Source organism: Candoia aspera, chromosome 15 (genome assembly GCF_035149785.1).
Source record: "Candoia aspera isolate rCanAsp1 chromosome 15, rCanAsp1.hap2, whole genome shotgun sequence".
Lineage (NCBI taxonomy): Eukaryota > Metazoa > Chordata > Lepidosauria > Squamata > Boidae > Candoia > Candoia aspera.
In genome coordinates this window covers 11,491,924-11,514,740 of record NC_086167.1, presented here as the reverse complement: position 1 = coordinate 11,514,740, position 22,817 = coordinate 11,491,924, and the positions used below count along the sequence as shown (strand labels likewise).

Below are 22,817 nucleotides of genomic sequence, written 5' to 3'. Positions count from 1 at the left end.
GTGAGAACTGGCATTACCCCTTTCCCTGGTCAAGCATCAGATGCTCTTCGGTCTTCCACAGCAGAATACCCCAGGGCCTGTGTGCACGTGTGGTGTGCGTGTCTGTGCAAGCGTGTCTGTGAGAGAGAGAGAGAGAGAGAGAGAAAAAAAATTCCAACTCCCCTCCACCCTATCTTCCTTCCCCTGCTGAAAAACCCACAAGCCATCTATTAAATAATTAAGGTGCCCGTTGGGGCCAGGCGAATCAAAACCCCTTGTGTTCCAAAGTTTACTCTGGCTTCAAACGGCGCGGTTGACTGTATATTTTGGCACCTTGGAGCGGAATTTTATCCCTACTTCTGCTTCCCTGTGATTATGCCCTCTACAAGTTGGATTGAGAAGTGGTGTTCCCAGCCTGGCAGGGGATGACTGTTATTTCAGACCAGGAATTGGGGGGGGGGGAGCGAAGGAGAGGAACAGCCTGTTACTTGATCCATGTTTATTTTTCATGGATGCACCCCAAGTGTACATTACAGCAGCAAAGGCAGAAGGGAGGCGGGGGGAGACGGCTCTCTTAAGGAGCAATTGTGTCCACACAACCTCTTCCCACTTGACTCTAACGAATGGCTAGGTTGTGCTTACTTGAGGCTCCAGTGGCTTAAGTAAAATATACATACACCTTGGAGGGAGCTGAGGAAGATCTTTGTTGGCCTGGAGAAGGGAGGAGGAAGGAAGAGGAAAAAGACAATCCAGTTTCATTTTTGCAGTAATTAATTTCATGTGTGGCCTCAAGAATCAGTGCCTTTCTTGAGTTTGGGGGGAAATGAAGGAGGTGAGCAGTGACATGCGCGCCACAGCAGCTCAGCTCAGTATAGCATGTAGCACCGTGCTCTGACTTCAGACTTCCATAGCATCTGCAAAGATGGAGGCTTGAGCAGCAGTTTAGGAAAATCCAGAGATTGGTAACGTTGACGGGACCCAGGAGGTGTCTTGGGATCTTGTACATTCTCCCTTCCAGGTAATGGGTGGAGATCTTCAAATCCCACAGGGTTTCAGCCATCTTACCATGAGAACATGTGCTAGAACACTGAAAAACCTTGGGCATTTTAGCATCTGATGAGCATTGAAACAATGCTTAGATGAAACAATCCTTAGATTTAAGTAAGGAGTGGGTGGGCTACAGTTTAGGGGTCTCAGGAACATCCTGGTATTCTTCCACACTGTGAAGAACAGTTTACCTGTACAACCAGGATAAAAAGGAACATTTTGAAAAGAAGTCTGACTCCCCTGACTCATATCAGATTTAAGCAATCTTCAGGGCCAGCATTTCCCACTTCTATCATGTCCAATCTGCCAGGGTTTATGGATTACCTCCAGAATACACCTATGGTTAGTTTGATGTGCAAACTAGGATGCAAGCTTTGTGTTTCTGATTTGTTTCGAAGCTCCTAACAAGCTTTTAAGCATTCTACCGAAGTGTAAAGCAACAGCAGCCAAAAAAAAAAAAAAAGATGGGAAAACAAACCAGGAATTGTCCAAACACGTCATGATTATTTTGCTCATCTGCAAGACTGACCTTGATTCTGGCTTATTCAACAAACCATAACTTTGCATGACAAAGCCTACCCCAGACCTCCATCCCACATGGAAGGTTTTACCCTAAAATTGTGATTCATGAATGGAAAAAAAGGGGCCATTCTTACTAGACGAACATAAACAGTCATGCTTCTCACACATTTATCGGCAAACAACCAATTCCAGATTTGAATCCCAACCCAGCAGAGCCTGTTTGCAGCAGGGATGTCCAACAGTGCAACCTCGCCTTTTCAGTTTAATCCCTTGAAACCTGTTCTTTCATGGCATCAAGGTGGTTCCCTCATCCTAGGAAGACTGTCATTTGATTGTTATCCTTCCCACTTACCTCCTTTCTAAAATGGTAGAAAGAAACCACAATAGAAGGGTGTTTGCAGTCCTCAGGGGTACTGGTTCTCCAGAAGAAGCTGAGAACTAAAATTCCACATTGCCCCACAGGAAGCCACAAGATTAATAAAACTCAACAATAAATATGCAAGAAAGGGCTTGCTGATTTACATCCTGTTATTACAGGAGAGGCTTCTCTCTAGATACTGGGACATTTTCTATACCCAGCTAATGTACTAGGGATCTACATTCAGAGTGCCTACCTGGATGCTTTATGAAATAGCTGTTCTACTCACTTGATGTGTTCACTGTCTCTCTCTCAATTCAATCTGGATTTCTTTAAAGAGGAATGTGGAGAAGGCTACCAACAAGGAATCTTCTTTGTAATTAATGAGAGACAAGCAAGCTCAAGAAATATCTAAGAGGAAAGGTGTGTTTAAAAATTTTCCTTCCTTCCTTCCTTCCTTCCTTCCTCCCTTCCTAAAACACCAAAGGGTGGCCATTATGCTTCAGAAAGTATGCTTCGATAAGGTAAAAGGGAAGAATCAATTATTTTTTAGCTAAAACGGGTGAGCCCGTGGGATTTCACAGACTTTGCATGCAGAAAATCCCAGGTGTAATCCCTGGCATTTCCAATTTTTTTAAAAAAAATGTCTGGTAAGATTTTTGTACTAAATTGGAGAAAGTGGCAGTTGGATCAATGGATGTTCAGGCCTTTCTGTTTTCAGTGTCAAAGGTACAACCAGATTGAAGGGATAAGGCTTTTATTCTGTTGTGTCTTTATTCTTTTGTTGTCTTTGTGCCCATTCTGACAGCTCCACCTATCAAAATAGATGATTTTTCTTTTGTGTTTTCGCCATCTGAGCAGTGCCTTTTATAAAAACTGGTGCAGACTGGGTGATCTTGGATGATTTAGAAACAAAATGGAGACCATGAAATAAGAATAAGGTTATAGTGGATCTCACCATGCAGCATATGCTGATTGATTATGTGCCATTATAGACTATAACTGATCAAGTGATTGATTGATTATGTGCCTTCAAGCCAATGCTGACTCCTGGCGACCACATAGATAGGGACAGATCATCATGAAGAAAACCTAACCTGGTTCTTCAGGTCTTCCAATGGTGCCACCATCGTCATTGTAATTGAGTCCATCCACCTTGCTGCTGATCATCCTCTTCTTCTCTTCCCTTCCATCTTTCCCATCATGATAGGCTTCTCAAGAGAGCTGAGTCTTTCCATTGAGTGATTGGCTGATTATGTGCCTTCAAGTCAGTGTCAACTCCCAGTGACACATAGACAGGTTTTCTCCATGACGATCTGTCCCCCAACCTGGTCCTTCAGGTCTTCCAATAGTATACTCATCAGCACTGTTACTGAGTCCATCCACCTTGCTGCTGATCATCCTCTTCTTCTCTTCCCTTCCATCTTTCCCAGCATTAGAGCCTTTTCCAGAGCTGGGTCTTCGCATCATGTAACAACATATGCTACAAGTCTTTCTTGTCTATGTCACAAGAAAGAACATAGGAAGATGTAGGTTACAATAGGATAGCTATTTCTCCCAAGGAATCAAATGAGTTGGAAGTTGACCATTATGCGTATCCTGATCATTTCTCTCCAAAATACCATATTAGGTCTTCCCCCAGATAAAATTACTCCAAATGTACCTCCCCTCCTTGAGATGAATTTATGCAGCTTAATATGTTGCCTGATATAATATCACATGCCTTACCATGAATTTATGATGCTGTGTTTTAGCATCACCCTTGTGTTGTGTACTCCAGCCATGGTTCTGCAGGCCTTGCCAAGTGAGATCATTTTACCGTAAGATGCAAAGACTAAATCTGGGTTTTCATACAAAGCCAACATTCTCTGTTTGAACTCCTCAGCAGAGGGAGCAATTCAAGGTAATCAAGCATTTTCAGGTCACTGTGGTTTGGTTCAAACGAGTCTGAGAGAGATTCTTCGAAGGACGGTGTTTCCAAAACATGTTACTAATTAGACTCCTTCAGACACCAAGATTTGTTGAAAATCGGTTCCCACAAATTAAGACAGGGAATTGAACTTCTGTGAGTGAGAGATGGACTGTCAATTGGGGAGCACCAGAAGATACTTAGCAGGTCAGTTGCCATATCGCACAACACAGGTGGAGGTTACTGATGAAGAATGCAAGAGGAAACAATTTTGTCACCATGAACTTTTCAAGCCAGCTTATGATTGCCTTAGATTCCACACCGAGCTTGCAGGGAAGCATAAGACACTACCACAATTGTGACATGCATTGTTTGCATTGAAGTCTCCACTCCTTAGACTAATACCAAAAAAACTTTCTTCCTTTTCCTGGGTGTTTTCAGACCCACACGTCCCCATACCACTGTGTTTGCAGAATCAGACCCTCCTGGTTCATAGCATGGTGGGGGAAATCTGGTTTCCTTGACTCCACCTATGAAGGTCTCAGGATATAATGAAAAGAAGCTGTAGCTGGAGGAAGCTGTCTTTGAAATGCAACATAATGACTCAATTTACTCATAATGCCAGACTGCAGCATGCTGTGAATTCTCTTTTCATAGCCAAAAGGATAAGCCTGTCATCTGTTTTTCTAGGAATGGAGGTAAAATGACTTTGGTGTTTCTGCCATGTTTAAACCAAAATATAATTTGTTCACTCTTGCCACCAACAGCTGATCCTAGTTAAAACTTGCACTTAAGCTCTCATCAGTCTTATTACATGGAAATTATCATCTTAAGCCCTCACTGGGAGTCCAAAACAACTGCTTTTCCATGGTCTGTCTTTTCATCCAAAATAAATAAATAGGCAACCATTTGCTGGGAAGTGCATTCTGTGAGTATACTTTAACCAGGAACCTGGTATTTACAGAGCACGCTAATGTGCTGTTATTTTGCTTGGTTTACCAGTTGGAAAGCAGTCCACCCTGCCGGAGGGCCCACCTACTTGTACTTCAGACCCTGTCATTTAGTTTAGGAAAAAGACTGCTTGGTTGTGGCTGTTGCTAGAACGAAATACTTGCAGATTTTAGAGAGTGATTGGAAAGAATCTCTGATAGGCCAGCGTGTTGCACTAGAAGGTGAGCTGAAGAATATTATCCAACCTTAATATGGGTATTCAGATGGGTAGACTTGACCATCTACATTTAAATATAAAGACAACTATATAATAATAAATATAAAGACTAGCAGCTGTTCGGTGTCATAGCCTACATGTCATGTCAAATCCCCTTCCTCTGCCTTATTTTCAGTGTCAAGGGAGAGCCAGCATGGTATAGTCATTAAGAAGTATATCAGGAGTAAGGAGACCTAGATTTTAGTTGTCCCTTAGGCATGGAAGCCAGCAAGATGATCTTGGGCTAGTCCCTCCATCTTGGCCGTAATCGTTGTCATCAGGCTCTTCAGCAAGCCAACTTGATGCATCTTTCATTCATGGATAGTTTCTCTATAAGCACTAGGTGAGTGTATTGCAAAAACATCTGGGCCCTGCAACCATCTGGGAAAAGTGCTAGGGAGAAGAACAGCAAGATTTCATAAGGAATCATTTCTGACCTGTTGGTTGGTAGCTCAGCATTCCTACCAAACAGTCTCTCCAACTCGGGGCTGTCCTGAAGAGTTGGGTGGTGTATTCTCATCACATCTGGAAATACTAGGTTAGGAATGGTTGCCATTGAAACAATTCTGTGATTGTGATGTTTTTCCATGGCTGTGCTCATCTGGAAATACTTCAATACCATTCCTGCTCATGTGTATGGATTCAGTCCCTCCTCCTTCCATGCCCTCCTAGTCCCCAAGGATGATCTCACAAGGCATGTTGGCTCATGATAAAAGCCAGATGTCACCATAGCTCTGTGAAGTGGGCATCTTCTTATGCATTTACAAACGAAGCTGAAAACCTTGCCTCCCCTTTACAAGGCAATCCAGAGAAGAGGCATGGAATCCATCCTCCCATAATGCTTCTCCAAAGTTGAGAATATTCATTTGCAGTGCAGTCAGTATCTGCCTTCTCAGAAAAGTCCTATTTAATAGGGCTTCCTACTACATACATAGATAAATCACTATGAGGTTGTTATAGAAGCTTCTGAACCATCACTTTCTATCTTTTTCAAAGCATCAGCAATGATGCATTTCCCCCGGTGCTACCTGCCAGTTCTCTGCATGCCTATTTATTTATTGTTTATTTTTCAAATTTTGTTACCGCCCATCTCCCCCAAAAGAGGGACTCTGTGCAGTTTACAATAAAATTAATACTATGACAATAAACGTTAAAATCACATAAAAATAAAAAGTTACAAATATAAAATACAATATAAATAAATATAATTTATTTTTATAATTGAATAACCATCCTTCAGCGCGACAGGGCTAGGATTGCAGAGCTAATGAAGGCCACTCTATTTTCCTTTCTTGTGGAACCCAGAAAGATAAAAGATCTGGGGAAGGGCTTATTCATAAAATGGCTGTGATGATGGCTATGACAAATCCTAGAGTATCCAGTTAAGGAGAAGGCAAACAGATTCCACCTTCCCTTGGTTGTTGGTTCTGGGCTCATAGCTAACCTCTTCCCCCCATCCTGCCCCCCAGATATCTAGTCTTCTGCGTGCAGACTGTTTTGTTGCTGTTACTTTCAGTGTGATGAGAAGTTCAAATCACACTCAACGCTTTGTCCCAAAATACCAGGTATGGTTTCTGATAAAGCCGGTCTGTATGGTACAAAAACTGAGTGTGATGAACCAGGACACTGTTTATCTCCTGGCCAAGGTGCTTAGAAGGAGCATATGGTGGTCTGCACCCTTGTCATTCCATTTTACAAAGGTTTCCCAATTTGTCCACTGTCTCCTTTATGTCCTGAGCCTGTGCTGTCCAGTTAAGACACTTGTAGGCCTCGCGGGGCAAACCATACAAGAAACACGACCAGATGAGCTAATTCTACTTTATTGCAAGGCTACATTGACAGAATCTTGCAAGTCTCAAAGTACAATTCACCCCCCCATCTCCTTTAAAGCCCGAGAAACTAGGGAAGGTCCCTTCTGAGCCTCTTGCCCCACCCACTATCCAGCTGCAGGCTAAGCTGCCTCTTATCTGACTGTTCCCTTGGCAGCATTTCTTGGCCCAGGTCTTTCCCACATACCATTACAACGTCAGAGCCAGGAACCTCTTGCCTTGTCTTCCCAGTGCATCCTTTTGGATTGAATTTTTGGTTGCCATAGGAACAGGCTGCAAGGGGCATTCATGCCATTCCATGCCTTGTGCTATGAAGAACAACTTATACTTTCCCTTTGAGCAGTAATCTTCCATGCTGTTTTTAAAAACGCTTGCCATGGATAGCTTGGGTCAGTGTCTGAGAATCTCAGAGAGCTACAGAAGACTTCTCCACAGAGGTACAAGCTGGAAGGAAGGGAGCTATCGACGTCTTCCTGAAACCTTGCAGATGGATTTTGCAGATATTTTGATTGGACTGATTTACTCCGAGCCCTCTGTTGCTCTGCGTGTGCGAACACTGGCAGGTTGTTCCTGTATTCCAGTGGATGGAAGCCAGAACATACCAAACTCTTTGTCCAGCTTCCTTCCGTGGTGATACATCAACATTTGAGCCTGAAAACCCTCCTGCCTATGGCCCTTATTTATTTATTTATATTTTATTTTTTTGCAATCCCGAAAACTGTGAGAGGTTATGGGGAGGTTGGGAAAGAAATGGAAGGGAGACTAGATAGAAACAATCATGAGGCAAAAGGTGAGTCAGCTGACCACTTACCTCATAAATGGCCCAGGTAAGGGGAGATCTGGAAAAAATCACTTCAGAGTATTCAGACGCTTCTTTAATTATCTTGCTATAAATAAGGCCGGGAAATTTCTCTTTCAGTTTCCAAGATTCTATATTGACCCCAGAACTAGCATTAAAGATTACCTTCCAGAAGTCTGGCTAGTTCTTGCTTCTTTGGTCTTGCTTAACCGAAATCTTCCTTTGACTGTAATTGCTGAAAATTAGCCATCCTTTTGAGTTGTAAAGTAGGATTTAAAAAAAAAAAAAATATCCGTTCAGTTGTGTCCCATTCTCTTGAGACTGCCTGGACAAGTCCCTGCAGTTTTCTTGGCAAGGTTTTTCTGAAATGGTTTGCCATTGCCTCCTTCCTAGGGCTGAGAGAAAGTGACAGGCCGAAGGTCACCCAGATGGCTTTGTGCCTGAGGTGTGACTAGAACTCCCAGTCTTCTGGTTTCTACCCTGATGTCTTAACCATGACACCAGACTGGCTCAAAGTAGGCTTAGCTCAATTTTAAAAACAAGATCTCCCCAGATTAGTAGGGAACCAGTGACAGTTGCCCCATCCATAAGCAGGACATGGTCCCACCCATTTTACTTTATTGTGTCACCCAATGCATTCATTGCTTGCCCACTGGACAGTAAAGGTAAAGGTAAAGGTTTCCCTTGACGTAAAGTCCAGTCGTGTCCGACTCTAGGGGGCGGTGCTCATCTCCGTTTCTAAGCCTTGGAGCCGGCGTTGTCATAGACACTTCCGGGTCATGTGGCCAGCATGACGACTCGGAACGCCGTTACCTTCCCGCCGAAGCGGTACCTATTGATCTACTCACATTTGCATGTTTTCGAACTGCTAGGTGAGCAGGAGCTGGGACGAGCAACGGGAGCTCACCCCGCCGCGCGGTTTCGAACCGCCGACCTTCCGATCGGCAGCTCAGCGGTTTAACCCGCAGCGCCACCGCGTCCCTCACTGGACAGTAAGGGTGACAATATTCAGCTGATTCACTGAGAGTAACAATATTCAGCTGATACCCAACAGGAATTGTTAAATAGGCATATGGCAATTTTACTTCATATATTATGCATTTTTCTCTGCCGCTTTTTATCTATTTTTAATTGTGTGGGTGTTCCCCCCTCCCCAAATTATTTTCCCCATGTCTCAGCGATGGAGGACTAATTTAGGAGTTAGTCACCAGCATCTTTAGCAATAAAAAGGATCGTTGGTTTGGTTTTATTGTTCATTTCATTTTCTTGCTGAAAATACTTGCTTTTGCTAATCTCACAACCAAATCAAACCCCGTCACATGAACAATAGAGCTGGGCCTGAAACCGTCTTCATCACAGCAGACCAGAGCAGAAGTCTCACTGCAAGTTAATTGGATAGAAGTAGCATGAAAAGAAATGCGGGAAGAGGATAGAACAGTGGTGAAAAATGTCCACACTGGGAACTCGGCAAGTCCTTCCAGGAGAACTCTGCACACATGAGATTGTACAGTTGAAATCCATGGGCATCAGGGTGGTGCCCATAAACACCAGTCCTTCCGAGCCTTTCGCTCTGCTCCTGCCAGCCCTCCCGCCCCTGATTTTGTTTTTGTTTTTGTTTTTGTTTTTGCCTTAATTAGCCTCTACCGCCATGTTTACTTGCAAGAAAGCTTATCGGCAACGTTGGCCTTTTTAGTCAATCACAATATTCCATAGTTGCATCCCAATTTGAACAATATCTGAAACAGCTCTGGAAAAAGGGACAATGGTAAATTGGAGTGGTAGAGGTTAAAGGAGGTGAGGAAGGAACAGTTTCAACCATTTGTCTTTTGGGACCCCCATGGCAATTGTGTTGTGAATGGCCAAGCTGCTTCTCATGACAGCCACCATTCACCTGTCCCCAGGCTGGAAATTTTTGCTAAGAAGCTCAATTCAAAACTGGACTTAACTAGCTTGGGCTAAAGAATGAAGAGGATTGTTTACTAAAGGCCCAAAATGAGGGCCTCTGTTTTAAAAGTATTAACTACCGCCATTTGAGGAAAAAGCATGGTCAAATAGAGCAAAAGACAGACACACACAGAGGTGGCTTTCAGCTCTGGATGATGTTGAACAGCTGAGTAAACATGCTTTTCCAATTTTTGCAGAGAAATATTGGGATTCATAGGGAGACCAGGGTTGTTGTTTTCTTTTCTTTTTTTTTTAAGCCAAATAAACTCCCAACCTATGATGAAACTGGATTTATCTAAGGTGGCCAAGGATTATAAAAGATGTGAACCTTGTATTACTTATTCATACAATGGCTGCTGCTTTGGCAAAACCTCAGTGGGAATAACAGTTTTCAATGCAAGGTCCACCCAACCATCTTGTCCAGTAACTTCCACTCTAATCCATCCATACTGCCCCTTCCTCTGCAGTGAAGTTAGTGCTATTGCTTTATCTGCCATCCTAGGGTACACTGATGTTGTGACAGCTTTGCATTGTGCAACATGGCCTTGACATGGCCTGTCCCAGTTCATGTGGGCAGCAGGGGATAACATTTGGATCCATCAACAGGGGTGCTGTCAACAAGCAAGGAATTGAGTGCTTCTGTGTGTGGGGGTGTTTTTCTGAGTACAGCAGAATAATGTCACTTCCTGTAGCCCCATGGATATTGTAGAGACCTCCTGTTTTCATCAGGATGACAGAACCCCTTTTCCCCTTTGCAATGCAAAGTTCCCCCCTTCCCTACATACAGACAACACTGCAACACCTGTGCCAGAAGGCATACATTGAAAATAACAATAGTGGATGTTTGCAAATCACCCACAGGCTTGAGAGTTGGGGAGAGATCTCTCGGTTTGAGATCTGCCACTTGGTGTGTTCTCTGGGTTAAGAAGTAATGCATAAATTTAATTTCACTAGATATGTGCGGTTCTTTGGATTCAAAGCCAGAAGGGTGTTTTAGAGAAGGTGTGGATATGATGCCACCCCGGCAGTGGCCCTTTTAAAAGGCGTCTTTTCCTGGTCTTGCACTGTAGCCATGCACCTCCAGGAGAATATGGGTTTGAGATAAGATAGTGCTGATAATGCACTCATGCCCACTTGAGATCACCCTGTTGGTACCTCCTTAACTCAGGCGCACATTTTCCTTGTATTATGCAGCTATCCCATGAGCCCAGGAAAGGAGGCGGCTTGTTTAAGGAAATGCAGACAGTTACAATGCACATGCTTGCGTAGCTCAGAAGCGTGAGTGTTTTGTCACTAGCCACACTCTTGTGGCAGCCATTTTGTGAGAGTGCCCACAACATGCCCTCAAAATTTAAAATGGGTCCATTGGCATATCCTACTTGCACGCTAGGACATGGTCAAGCCCAAATGGGTCGCTTGCTTATTTATTTATTTATCTATTTATTTATTTATTTATTTTCTATTCCACCTTTATTATTTTTATAAATAATTCAAGGCAGTGAACATCCCTAATACTCCTTCCTCCTCCTATTTTCCTCACAACAACCACCCTGTGAGGTGAGTTGGGCTGAGAGAGAGGGACTGGCCCAAGGTCACCCAGCCGGCTTTCATGATTAAGGCAGGACTAGAACTCTCCTACCACGCCTGATTGGCTCTTGAGCTAAGAGAGAGGGACTGGCCCAAGGTCACCCAACCGGCTTCCATGATTAAGGCGGGACTAGAACTCACAGACTCCTGGTTTCTAGCCCGTTGCCTTAACCACCAGACCAAACTGGCTCTCATGCATGGATTCTCCGTGGTGTTTATAAATGTTTGTGAATACAGAAAAGTAGATGTGTTCAGACAACAGTCTTAACCTAGTCAGTTAAAGACTTTAATGGCTGCAGTTGCACAACATGGAAAACTTTGTGCTTTTGCAACCCAACCCCCTTGTGTAACTTATGGTATAGTGTAAAACCAGAGCACAGGATAGTTCATTAACCGTTTAGCCAGACCTACTAAGTTAGTCAGAGCAATGGTTTCATTTTATCTGAATTCTAAGGCCTGTGGTCTGGCAACTTGTACAGAACTTTGGGCAAGACTCTGCGTTCCTTACTTAAGAACTAGAAAACATAGAAAAGAGAATTTTGAGTGGTATTTTGGGAAGCAAGCTAATAATCACACAATCAGATTGCCGTCAATTAGTTTCAGAATGAGTGTTGTGTCATTAAAGGCTTGAGAGACCAATGTTGTCAGTAGAGGTTTACATTATTAAATGTTTATGTGTCCATGACTTAACAATAACCAGACAGAAATTAAATATCCTACTCTAATATTAATAACTCCATGCTCCTGATCATAGATAATACCTATTTTCCAATCGTATCTGTTAAAATTCAGCAAAATGTTTCTTGGTCAGGAGGTAAGGGAGTTGCAAAATCTGCTCCACCATAGTACACTCAAGCTAAAATGGGTTTTAAAATGCATGAAAAGTAAATTGCAAAGATGTGGCCTTACTGTCCCAAAGAATTTAATACTACGCAGTTAAATCTTGTCATTGGGTTTTCTTCTTTTTAAAGGGAAAATAAATGGGTCGGCCAGAAATTAAGTTACAAGGAGGGGTGGGAATATCCCAACAACTGTGTACATTGTACACTGGGATATTTACTGGATATTGCAAAGATTCCATTTTCTGAAACATTTCATTCTATTAAAGCAAGATAGCATGGAGATTTGGAGTGACGGCTCAAGATAGAACAATCCGTATTAGGAACGGATATCACCGACTTGTATAGCAACATAAACCCAAGAAATCCTTGAGACTTGTTACGTTACAATGATCTTGTCATCTTGACAGTCCCTAGAAATGCCCCAAAAAGTGGGGAAAAAATCAAAGTAACACCCTGATATCTATAGGTGGTAGTAGTAGTTTATTAATTGATTAGTCCTGTGACCTTATCAATAAAATAACATTAAATTAAATAAAATACAATACATTGTCTAACTCCAAAAAGAAAATAGATAAAAGAAAATACAGTAATACAATACATATGTGATCATGCAAGAATTACTTTTCAACCTGAAAAATATCTATTAATGAGCGTGCCACAATTTTTAAGAAGGGCCTATTCTGGAGCTAGATTTGAGTTGATATCTATAGGATGAGCTCACCTTCATTCCGCCCCTGATTTAGATCCATGGCCTCTTAACTGTCCCTTTTGGGGGGGAGATGGGCAGTAATAAAATTCGACAAATAAATAAATAAAATGTAATTAAGAGTAGTATTCCCAGGATGATAGATGGAGCATGGTGCTTTCTAGGAAGGATGAGCCCTTCCAAGGCTGACTGGAATACAGAACAGGATTCTGCCCATCTCAGTCAACCATGCTTTACCAGCTCATTTTAGAGCAGAAATCCTCCAGTTTTAGCTCACTAACGGAACATCTGGGGCATTCTGGGGAAACAAAATGGCTGCTTCTGGAGACAGACACCCAGGGGAGCATTGATGTTCCCTACAAAACAAAAGAAAAAGGAAGAGCAAAGTTGCCATCCTGGTCCAAGGTAAACCCGTCCACAAAGGCAGGGGGACCACTGAGAACTCTCTTCCAAAGTTAACTGAAATTTGGAGCCAGACCGGTTCCTCCACATCTGGATTCTGGGATGTCACTGCGGCCATAGAGTGTAATTTGCCAGCGCAAGAAGACCTGAAAAAGCATTGCTTCCGCCAACCTCTGTGTAATGGAAAGCTGTTCCTTTCTCCCAGGTGGACGACAACCATGCATCTATGTCTCCATAAGAGAACAGATGGCCGTCTTTCTTGGTGGCCTCCTAAAACTGGATCAAGCTACCTCTGAGGAACGGTGGCCTTTGATTTGGTTTCTTCTCTCTCTCTCTCTCTCTCTCATTCTCTCTCTAGCAGAACAGGCTGTTCTGTTCAGTTGAGCAGTAATTGCTTTGGGGGGCTTCTACGCTATTGATCCGTTCGGAGGGTTCAATTCCAATGCAAGGCTGTGTTGGGGATTTAATTGGAGCGATTAATAACTCAACAGCTGGGTGGGAATCAATAATGGGATTTTCAAATGGCAAATGAAGGGAGCAAGGGAAGGAGCGCTCTCCCCCGCCCCCATGTGGCAGCTGATGATTGGCCGTTTGCACTGCCTTGATTAATTAAAACTCTGCGCAATCGCTTGATAGATAATTGAGTTGTGTCGTTCTAAAAGGCTTTGACCTGATTCCTTGGTACACTGGGGTTGCCTTCGTTTTGTTTACTTTAGCTATGCTGAAGAGCACCTAAACTGCCGGGCCAGCAAATAAATGCCTTGCCCATGTTGCCTTTTTTTTTTTTAAAGAAAAAGTTGTGTGCCTTTTCTAGTCAATTGCTGCTTGCATCATGGGCCGGAAGCCAGTTAGCCTCTGCTTAAGAGCTAGAATGAAGGGATTTAACCCTGCTGAGTTTGATCTGGTGTTCCAGGCCAAGATTAAAAGCCTGCGTGAAACTTCCAATCTCGTTACTGCTAGCAGCTTCTGCAGTAGGTGCCTGGGTTGAAAATCCCATTTAAGCTCAGCATTGGGCTGTTGCCAGCAGCTGACTAGCTATGCAAATATGGCATGGCTTTGCTTTTCTGCAAATTTGAATGGCCCTCCCTTGCCTGTTATTCCTTGGCCCTGATCCCTTAGTCGAGGCCTGTTTCCATTCATCTCTCGTGACGTGTTGTCATGCACACTTCCAGCTAATACCCCTAGATGCAGTATGGCCATCTCCAGGAACATCTCCACCCTGTGCAAAAACCACAAATGGTACAGCTCACCATCTCATCAATTCAGGGGTCTGAATGCTGTCAGAAACCTCTTTTTTGGGATGGGGGGACTTCTCACCCTTTGTCCTGTGGGTTTTTCCAAACCTGTTGGGCTGTTTACGAATAAAAGAACTTCGGTGCTGAAAATATGTTGAGGCCAAATCTATATTTTCCCACGGAGATCTTCCTTCAAGCAACCACGTAGCTGAGACATTGTTTACAGTGGAGAAGTTCAGGGAGCCATAATTCCAGGAGTGTGCAAGGCACTTTGCTGAGCTTCCTGCTCACAGCTTCCAGGGTAACTAGTGCAAACGCCCTTTGTCAAGCGTTGCATGTCAAACTCGAGCACGCTAATAAGACCTTCACAAGAGCAGACCTCAGGCATTTGGCTAAGAAGCTTAGAGGGTGATAGGGTTTTCTTTGAGTAGATTATTCGTAAATTTGGAGGCCCCTGTTTGGAAGAGGGCCATCAATTAAATTCATCAAATGAGCTTTAATCCAGTAATCCAATACAGCTGCATGACTGGTATGCGACTAAAGCAGTTGACTTAAAGATAAATAAAACTATTTTTAGGAAGCGTGCATGTGCACACCGGAGCTGTGTGTTGGGTTGGGTTTGATTCAAAAGAGGAGCTTTGGGGCAGGTGGGAATGGGAACACAGCACCTGGAGAGGAGGCTTCTGCTACAGCCCCGTAATCGTGAAAACAGATGTGGCTGCTTTAATGAGTTGCAGACGGATGCTGCATTCCCATGGAAGGAAGAGGGCCTGAGTCCAAACGTGGGACCAGGAGCTGCATGGGAGTTTTTCCAGATAGGCACAGTCGTGGAAGAACACCACTCCTTCCAAATTGAATCCAAAGCACTGCATAGGTCCCGTGCACATGCCATAGCAGAAGACTTCAGAGCACATGTTATATTGAAGACGCATCAACCCTAATGCCTCTGCACTGTTCTGTTTTTAAATGAGGGGGGGCAGTTGTGATTCAAAACCTTTTGAAGGATGCAAACAATGAATTCCAATTCAGTGTGAAGATGAGGTGTGTGATGTGGTCCCTTGGGTGCTGTTAGGTGACTCGCACAAGCTCCACCTAGCCCACCTCAGAGGGTCCTTGCAAAGAGATTGCCCTGGGCTCTGTGAAGGGAAGATACAGACATCATCTAAAACTTGCTTCCAAACTTAGGTGACTCTGAAGAGGAAGCAGAAACAGGTCTGGGCTTTCCATTGGACACCTTGAGAAGAGTATCCAGGACTATAGCACTTCAGAAAGTCTAAAGAAAGACACAAAAACACAAAAACTTGTATATGTGAAGATAAAATCTACCTTCATGTCAAACTCCAACTTTGGGTGACCTCATGGACACTTCAGTGCAGTCTTCTTGACAATCAGACCCAGGTGGTTTGCCGTTGCCTCCTTCCAGAACATTTTCTCAGCTTCCTGGTCTAGATCCCGCCCCAGAATTTCCCAATGGTCTCCTTTCCCATTGCTAACCAGTTCTGGCCCTACTTAGTTTCGATAAGATCAGAAAAGATGGTCTAACTGGGTGTCAGTGTGCCCATATTTATACGAAACAGTTATGTAGTAATATATATCCAGATCTTTGATTATATTAGAGACCCATCTAATACTTACCTCTAGAGCAGTGTTCCCCAACCGTGGCAACTTTAAGAGGTGTGGACTTCAACTCCCAGAATTCCCCAGCCAGCATGGCTGGCTGGGGAATTGCGGGAGTTGAAGTCCACACCTCTTAAAGTTGCCAAGGCTGGGGAACACTGCTCTAGAGCTATAAGAATGCCAGAAGCTGGAATCATGACCTGGCACTTGGCAGCAAACACAAAGGACCAAGCTGCCAACTCTGTTTGCCACCATTTTGTCCTTCCCAAAGCTCTGGGGCTTGTTACGGCCCCACCAACCGCAATCTAGCAGGTTAAATGACTTGAGCGGCACAGTTTATTAAAACTGGCAGTGCTTGCTCCAATTCTTTTCCTGTTCGGCGAGGCTGTCAGGGAGAATAATTGGCAGTGGCAGCTGTTCTGAGCGTGTTTTAGATGGTGCAAGAGGATGCCTCTTGATGGACGGCTGTGCACAAAGGAGGCGGAGGGCTGGCAGTTGGATCTGCATTGGGGCGCAGGAGAGAGGAGATGTGGAAAAAAGCAAAGGGAACCCAGCAAAATGTAGCCTCAGTTGGATGTGGGTTAAACGAGATGCTCCGAGCCCAGATCAGAATTCCAAAGGCCGGCTTTTCAAACCCATAGCCGCCTTTATTTTGCTTGAAAAACAGTTGGTTTCCCCAAATGGAGACATTTACAACGCTGGGGTACTCATGTCCTTCGCTGTGCCATCTGGGGATACTGTTTTCTACCCTTTCACTCTGTGAAATCACCATCCCCGTTTCATTAAAGCCCCACTGAGTTCCATGGTGGTTAATTCCAAAGGTAATTCTCGACTTATGACCACAATAGGGGCCGGAAAATTTGTGGTTAAGCAGTGTGGTCATTAAGTGCGGCATCATGTGACCACATCTGATTTTATTACCTTTTCTGCTGCGGTCATTAAGTGAATCATGTTGTTAGGCGAATCGCATGGTTCCCCACTGATTTTGCTTGCCGGAAGCTGGCTTGTGAGGTTGCAAATGGCCATCATGTGACCCTGGGATGCTGCAACTGTTGTAAATATATGCTGGTTGCCAAGTGCCCATATTTTAATCATGTGACCGTAGAGATGCTGCAACAGTCATAAGTGCGAGGACTGGTCGCAACTCACTTTTTTCAGCATCGTCGTAACTTTGAACAGTCACTAAACGAATGGTTGTAAGTCGAGGGCTACTGGTATAGAATTGCAGTCTTAATGCATGCATTAAGTTTATAGGAAGCAGAGGAGGGTAGCTGTGAGCAGCAAGAGGCAGCAAGCAGCCCCTTTTTGCAACAGCTGGAACAGCCCAAAACTTGGTGGCCAAACACTGAATAATGGGTTAATTCTTTCTCACTAAGTGGGAAATGAAAGATGGTAGCCCAAATGCAGTGATTAATAGCTGCGTGATCAGAAGAAAAGAGGGAAACAGGCTGAAAATTCCACCCCAGCTCTTCTGGGTAGACCGTTTTGTTATTCTGCTGTTTTGGTTTGGGGTTGGTGTGTTTGTTTTTGCACACGTGTACTGAAAACATGTATTCTACCCCAAAGCCATGTCACCAATGTGATTTCTCATCTGCTACGCTCAACGGTTTTCCTTTACACTTCGTTAAGCCCTTGAAAAATCGGCTTTTGGTTGAGAAGTCAGCAGAACAGGTCACTTGGTGTCCACCCCCCCCCCCTTCCTCCCTCTGAAATGTGCAGGATGGTCAGTCGGAGTTGCGTGGGAACTTCCCTGGAAGTCACAGTCTAATCCGTTTTGCACCCTTTTAGGTTGGGTTTGTGGTTTTTATTCTTGAACTCAACATGTACTTTCGCTTTGGGCAAGTGAAACTGCAGAACTTGCTTTTGAAGATGCTTTCTGAAAACTTTGCGGTTCTGCTCTGGACCAAAGATCTGTTATAGGGCAACTTCTTGGGTTTGCAGGCCATTTTGCAAAAGTTGGGCAGTAGAATCCTAGAGTGGGAAGGCACTGAGGCCATCAAATTCAACTCTTCGTTCGGTGCTGTACACCCAACCTTTTCACCAGTTGGGTATCGTCTTCCATCTTTCAATTATGGACAAGACAAAATCTTTTGCAAATCTCATTTGCATTGTTGCTTATTTTGAAATAAGAGAGTGTGTCGATCTCTTGCTTTGCCTGTACACTGCTTAATCAAACAATTTGTGGGGTGAATTCCATCGTAGTGGTGTTATCATTGAACCTTCTCGTCTTTGGCTGTGGTCTTTCACATGTGACTGCTCTTTTCAATTGATGATGATGCTTCAGCCTGGCCCAAAGCACATTTTATGATCCATAATAACCAAATACCTTTTTCAAGCTAATACCTAGGATCTAGGCCCTATCCATCCCATGGAGGAGATAGCCTTTGATGCCATTGTCCACTCATTGGAAAGATGAGAATTACAACTCGTCTCTGCCTAGCGGAAGTATCACAAGGAGAAATGTTTTAACAGTTTTGAAGCATTCAGATGTTGCAGTGAAAAGAGGCAGAATCAACATAAAGCCGCATGATGGATGCCTTGGCAGCTGGTGTAGACAGGTTTAATGGGATGTGGGAGAAAACATGGTGCCTTTTGTAAAGGAACATTTGGTTTTTACCTGCAATGCCTCTATTTGACATCTGTCCTACCGGAAAAAAAAAGATCTTGGCAATGTGTTTCTTGATTTAAACATGTTTTAAGAAGTTCGGTTAGATCAGCCTTGCTCAACCTTTTGACCCTGGAGGAACCCTTGAAATATTATTCAGGCCTCGGGGAACCCCTGCCCATTCAGGCTCAAATAGAGGCCAGAAGTTACAAATTCCTTATGTTTGTTTCATAGGTAGGCCTGCATGTATGCACAAGCAGTATTCCTAAACTAAAAATAAAGAATGGAACTTACCTCAACTGTGAAGTTGCCCAAATTCGAAATAATTTTATAAATAACTCGTGATCTCCCAGGGAACCCCTAGTGAGCTCTCGCGGAAACCTGGGGCGCCACGGAAGCCTGGTTGAGAAACCCTGGGTTAGATTATACACACACACACACACACACACACATATATATATATAGCGTATGATGAGTACATGACAAGAGAAAAGGTAAATATATGCACACAGTCCACACAATTATATACAAACTTCTGCAGGGATACAGCAGTAGCCTCATAACTGGATGTCCAGTTCAGCTATCCAGGCGATCGCTTCTGGTGTTGCTTCGTGCAGATCTTCTAAGGAGCCAAGGAATGCACGTCGTGGGCAGTCTTGCCCAATATGTTTAATAGCTTGCATATCGGCACCACAGTCGCAACAAGGAGAATCTTTCCAGCCCCATTGATACAGAGCAGAGGCACTTCTTCCAGTATCACATCTGATTCTGTTCAATTTTGTCCAGACAGAGCGAGGCAGGTTAAAGCCAGGAGGTTTGGAAGAGGGATCGCTAATGACCAGGCCACGATGTGACAACTTGGACCATTCCTCACTCCAGGCGTTCTTAGGGTTGGATAGATGTTAGATGTACAGCTGTTTTCCAAGCCTGATAATGAACAAAGTCATATACTTGAGTTGGGAAAGGAAAGGAGGAAAGGAAATAGTCAGTGCACTCTAATCTTTAATGTAGTTTAGCCAAGACACAATTCATGATAACTGTCAAGATTGCCTGTGAAGGAAGAGCTGAAGCTGATGTGAGTTCAGCTTTAATTAGGGTTGAAGTATTGGAGTTGACTGCTGAGTCTTTGGCAAATTGGCTCAAGTGTACGATTGCGAGGCATGAAAATTAACTACTCTAGAACTTGGAGAAAATGAACCGTATTTCTGTCTTTGCAGTGTTTCCGTAGAGGGCACTGAATTGCAACCTTGTTTAGAACTGGGCCAGAACTTTGTTATGCAGAATTGGGACAATCAAATTCCGGGGTGGAACCAGTAGCTCTGGACATGTAACGTTTGAAAGCCTCAAAGAAATTTAATAGACCTGGTCATTGTTGGGGACATTCCAAAACACGGTGATGGAAAAGGGAAAACCGTCTGTGGATGATTTATCTTTATGTGTTTAACAGCAGCTTGGCCCCAAAAGCATGTTGCAAAAGTGGGTTACATTGAACCCTCAAGAAAGACCCTGTAACATGGCTTGCCAAATGTAAGCAAGGTTTCTAGATGTTTTCTCCAGTCTGTACCTACAATATAAACGGTGGGATGCTAAGCTTCTTGTACTTACAATGAAGGATAGAGCCACAACTAGGACAGGGGGGGCAAGCAGGGCATGTGCCCCAGGTGCCGCGCTGGAGGGGCGCCAATATGAGCACTGGGGGGTGCCAAAATGGGCATGGAATCCCTGTTTGCCCCAGGTGACGCAGACCCTAGTTGCGGCCCTGATGAAGGAGAAGGTGGTGGTGAAGGAGAAGCATCGTTTGTCCTAACTGGCTCAAAGCATGAGCCATTTTGCAGAAGGGGCTTGGAGATGATTCTCTTGCCGCTAGAGACTTTTTTATTGTCTTCTTTGGTTCTAGCCTGCAAATAAATCTTGAATAAACATCCATTCCAAATTTAGTTTTACTTCTGAAATACTCTGAGGAATCAAGCTGGGACCTATCTTAACTTGAGAGTGTGGCGAAGGATGTTGTAATGGAATAAAGAAAGAAAGAAAAGGAAGAAAACCCTTGTTTAAAAAAAATGTGAAGGTCTCCATATGTGTCAGACTTCATTCCCAGCCAGAAGGGCCTCCTGCCCCAGCACTTTCCTTCTCAATTAGCAAGGAACAATCTTGCATGTAAATTTTGCTTTTATCCCCCCCTCTGTTGTTCTTGTAGGTCCAACCTCGAATGACAAGGCCGAAACGAAAACAGGAAACATCCCTAAAGTGTCGGGGCTAGAACGCAGCCAGGAACTGAACACGGACGTGCCCTTTGTCCTGCCACTCCCCAGCCCCCCACCAACCACAACAGTTGTGACTTCCAGTTCTTCTGTACCCACATCCAGCACTCAGGCCAGCCCGCTCTTGAAAAAGGAGCCGTTGATCTCAGCACCAGCACCTCCGAGGCTCACCCCTCAGCCACAGCCTCGGCCTCAGTCGCAGCCTCAGCCTCGGCCACAGTCGCAGCCTCAGTTGTTGCCTGAGCTTCGGACACAATTGCCGAGTCACATCCCCGCTCCTCTTGGTTACCAGGTTCATCACCAAGTGGCCCACAACGGACTCAATAATATCAGGTGGGTCAGTCCACGTTGGTTTGGGGCCTCTCTTCTCTGCAGCCTTCATGCACAGTTTTCTTCAACCTAGCACCCAACTCAAGGCTTTGGACAATCACCTTCCAGATCCCCACCCCAAATTCCTCAAACTTTGTAAGAGCAGGGGACGTTGCAGTGGAATTTTTCAGTCTTTTTCAAACCGTTCTCCATCCCACCCACCGGTCTCGAAAATCAGATGAGTTTTGACAGCATTAAGTGCTCTAGTGAATTTCCTCCAGGTTCCCCCAGCTGCTGGTGGGTATGTAGGTGCAGGGGATGACTAAGGAAGGGGAGGCAACAGGCAAGATAGGGAGAATTGCTGATCTTAGATAAATCTGTTGAAAAAAATGGAAGGATAGGGCGTTGTTGTGGAGGATATTGTCTTGAGGGGAGACCTCAGAACATCATGGTGGACCAGTGTAGCTGGTGTTGGGAATATCAGGTGGATCTCAGATGCATCAAGGTGGAAGGAGGCTTCAGGGCTTAAGCTAGTTTGGGGGTATCTTGGGACAACAGTGTCCAGGAATCCCAGCTTTTCTGGGTGTTGTAGAACTCTGGGTTAGGGAAGAAGGCTGGTCTACATGCCACAAAACTTTTTTTTTCTTTTGCTGGGGTGCTTTCAGGAATGAGGATGTTATTTTGCAGAATCTCTGTTCCCCTTCTAATCATGTTCTCTGCCCTCCCCTTCTCTCTCTCCCCACCCCACTTCTTTCTGTTTCTTTCCACAGCAGAAGCAGCAGTGCCAGCAGCGCCACGAGCATCGCCCTCCCCAAGCACCTGTCCCTCTCCCCACAGATCCCTCCCCACCATTCCTCCGGCCCAGTCGTGCCCCTTTCCATCTCGAACCTCGCCGCCTCGCACTTCCCTCTCCGATCACAGTCCCAACACCAGCATCATCCGGCCATGTTCGCCACCCCTCCCACGCTGCCGCCCCCACCTCCAGCCTTGCCCACCAACAGCCTTGTGATCCCAGGTCACCCTGCAGGTAGGTCCCACCTCTCTCTGGACTTTATGCTGAGATGTGTTCTCCACCACCACCGCCTCCCCTTTTTTTAGAGGTGCATTATTAAGCTCTCAGTCCAAGTATGTAGGTAAGCAGAATCAGAACCAAACTGACACCAAGAATGGATGTTGAAATGGGTAAGAGATGCTGAAGCAGGATGACCCTAAGAGTGGTATAATAATGCTAAACCAGGAGTACATTTCACCGTGACCTGTTGACCATGCCAGAGTCACTCTTCCTGGCAAGCGAAGTAATATCTTCTTTAGCTAATTCCCAATTTGGTTTTGAGTCCGTTTCTTCTCTATTACCCAGAAGAAACAGGAAGAGGACAAAACCAAGACAGGAATTAGCCAGCATTCTGGGTTCAAGCTAGGGTGGAAATAAGCCAGGATTTGCAGTGCAGCAGCAAACCGTTATTTCAAAGAGTGGTTTATCACCAGGAGACACACCATTCTTTGGAAGTGGTTGCCTATTATCCTGAGGCATCAACAAACCATCATGTCATGATTTAAATCTCAGATTTAAACCATGTTGTGATTTAAAATGTAAAGGCAAGCGAAACCCATTCAGTCTCCTGTAAAGAAATTTTCCTCACTCAGGCTGAAGTTGTAGCA

The 22,817-nt window shown here is 44.4% G+C and overlaps 1 protein-coding gene across 10 annotated transcripts in view; it reads left to right on the top strand.

The window, feature by feature from the left end:
* FBRSL1 (fibrosin like 1) overlaps positions 1–22,817 on the top strand; it is a 529,962-nt gene that overhangs the window by 471,861 nt on the left and 35,284 nt on the right. For all 10 annotated transcript variants that reach the window (XM_063315893.1, XM_063315886.1, XM_063315889.1 and 7 more), the window contains 2 exons: positions 20,786–21,182; positions 21,929–22,185. In XM_063315893.1, the coding sequence (XP_063171963.1) occupies positions 20,786–21,182; positions 21,929–22,185 (654 nt within the window). The remainder of the gene's footprint in view (positions 1–20,785; positions 21,183–21,928; positions 22,186–22,817) is intronic.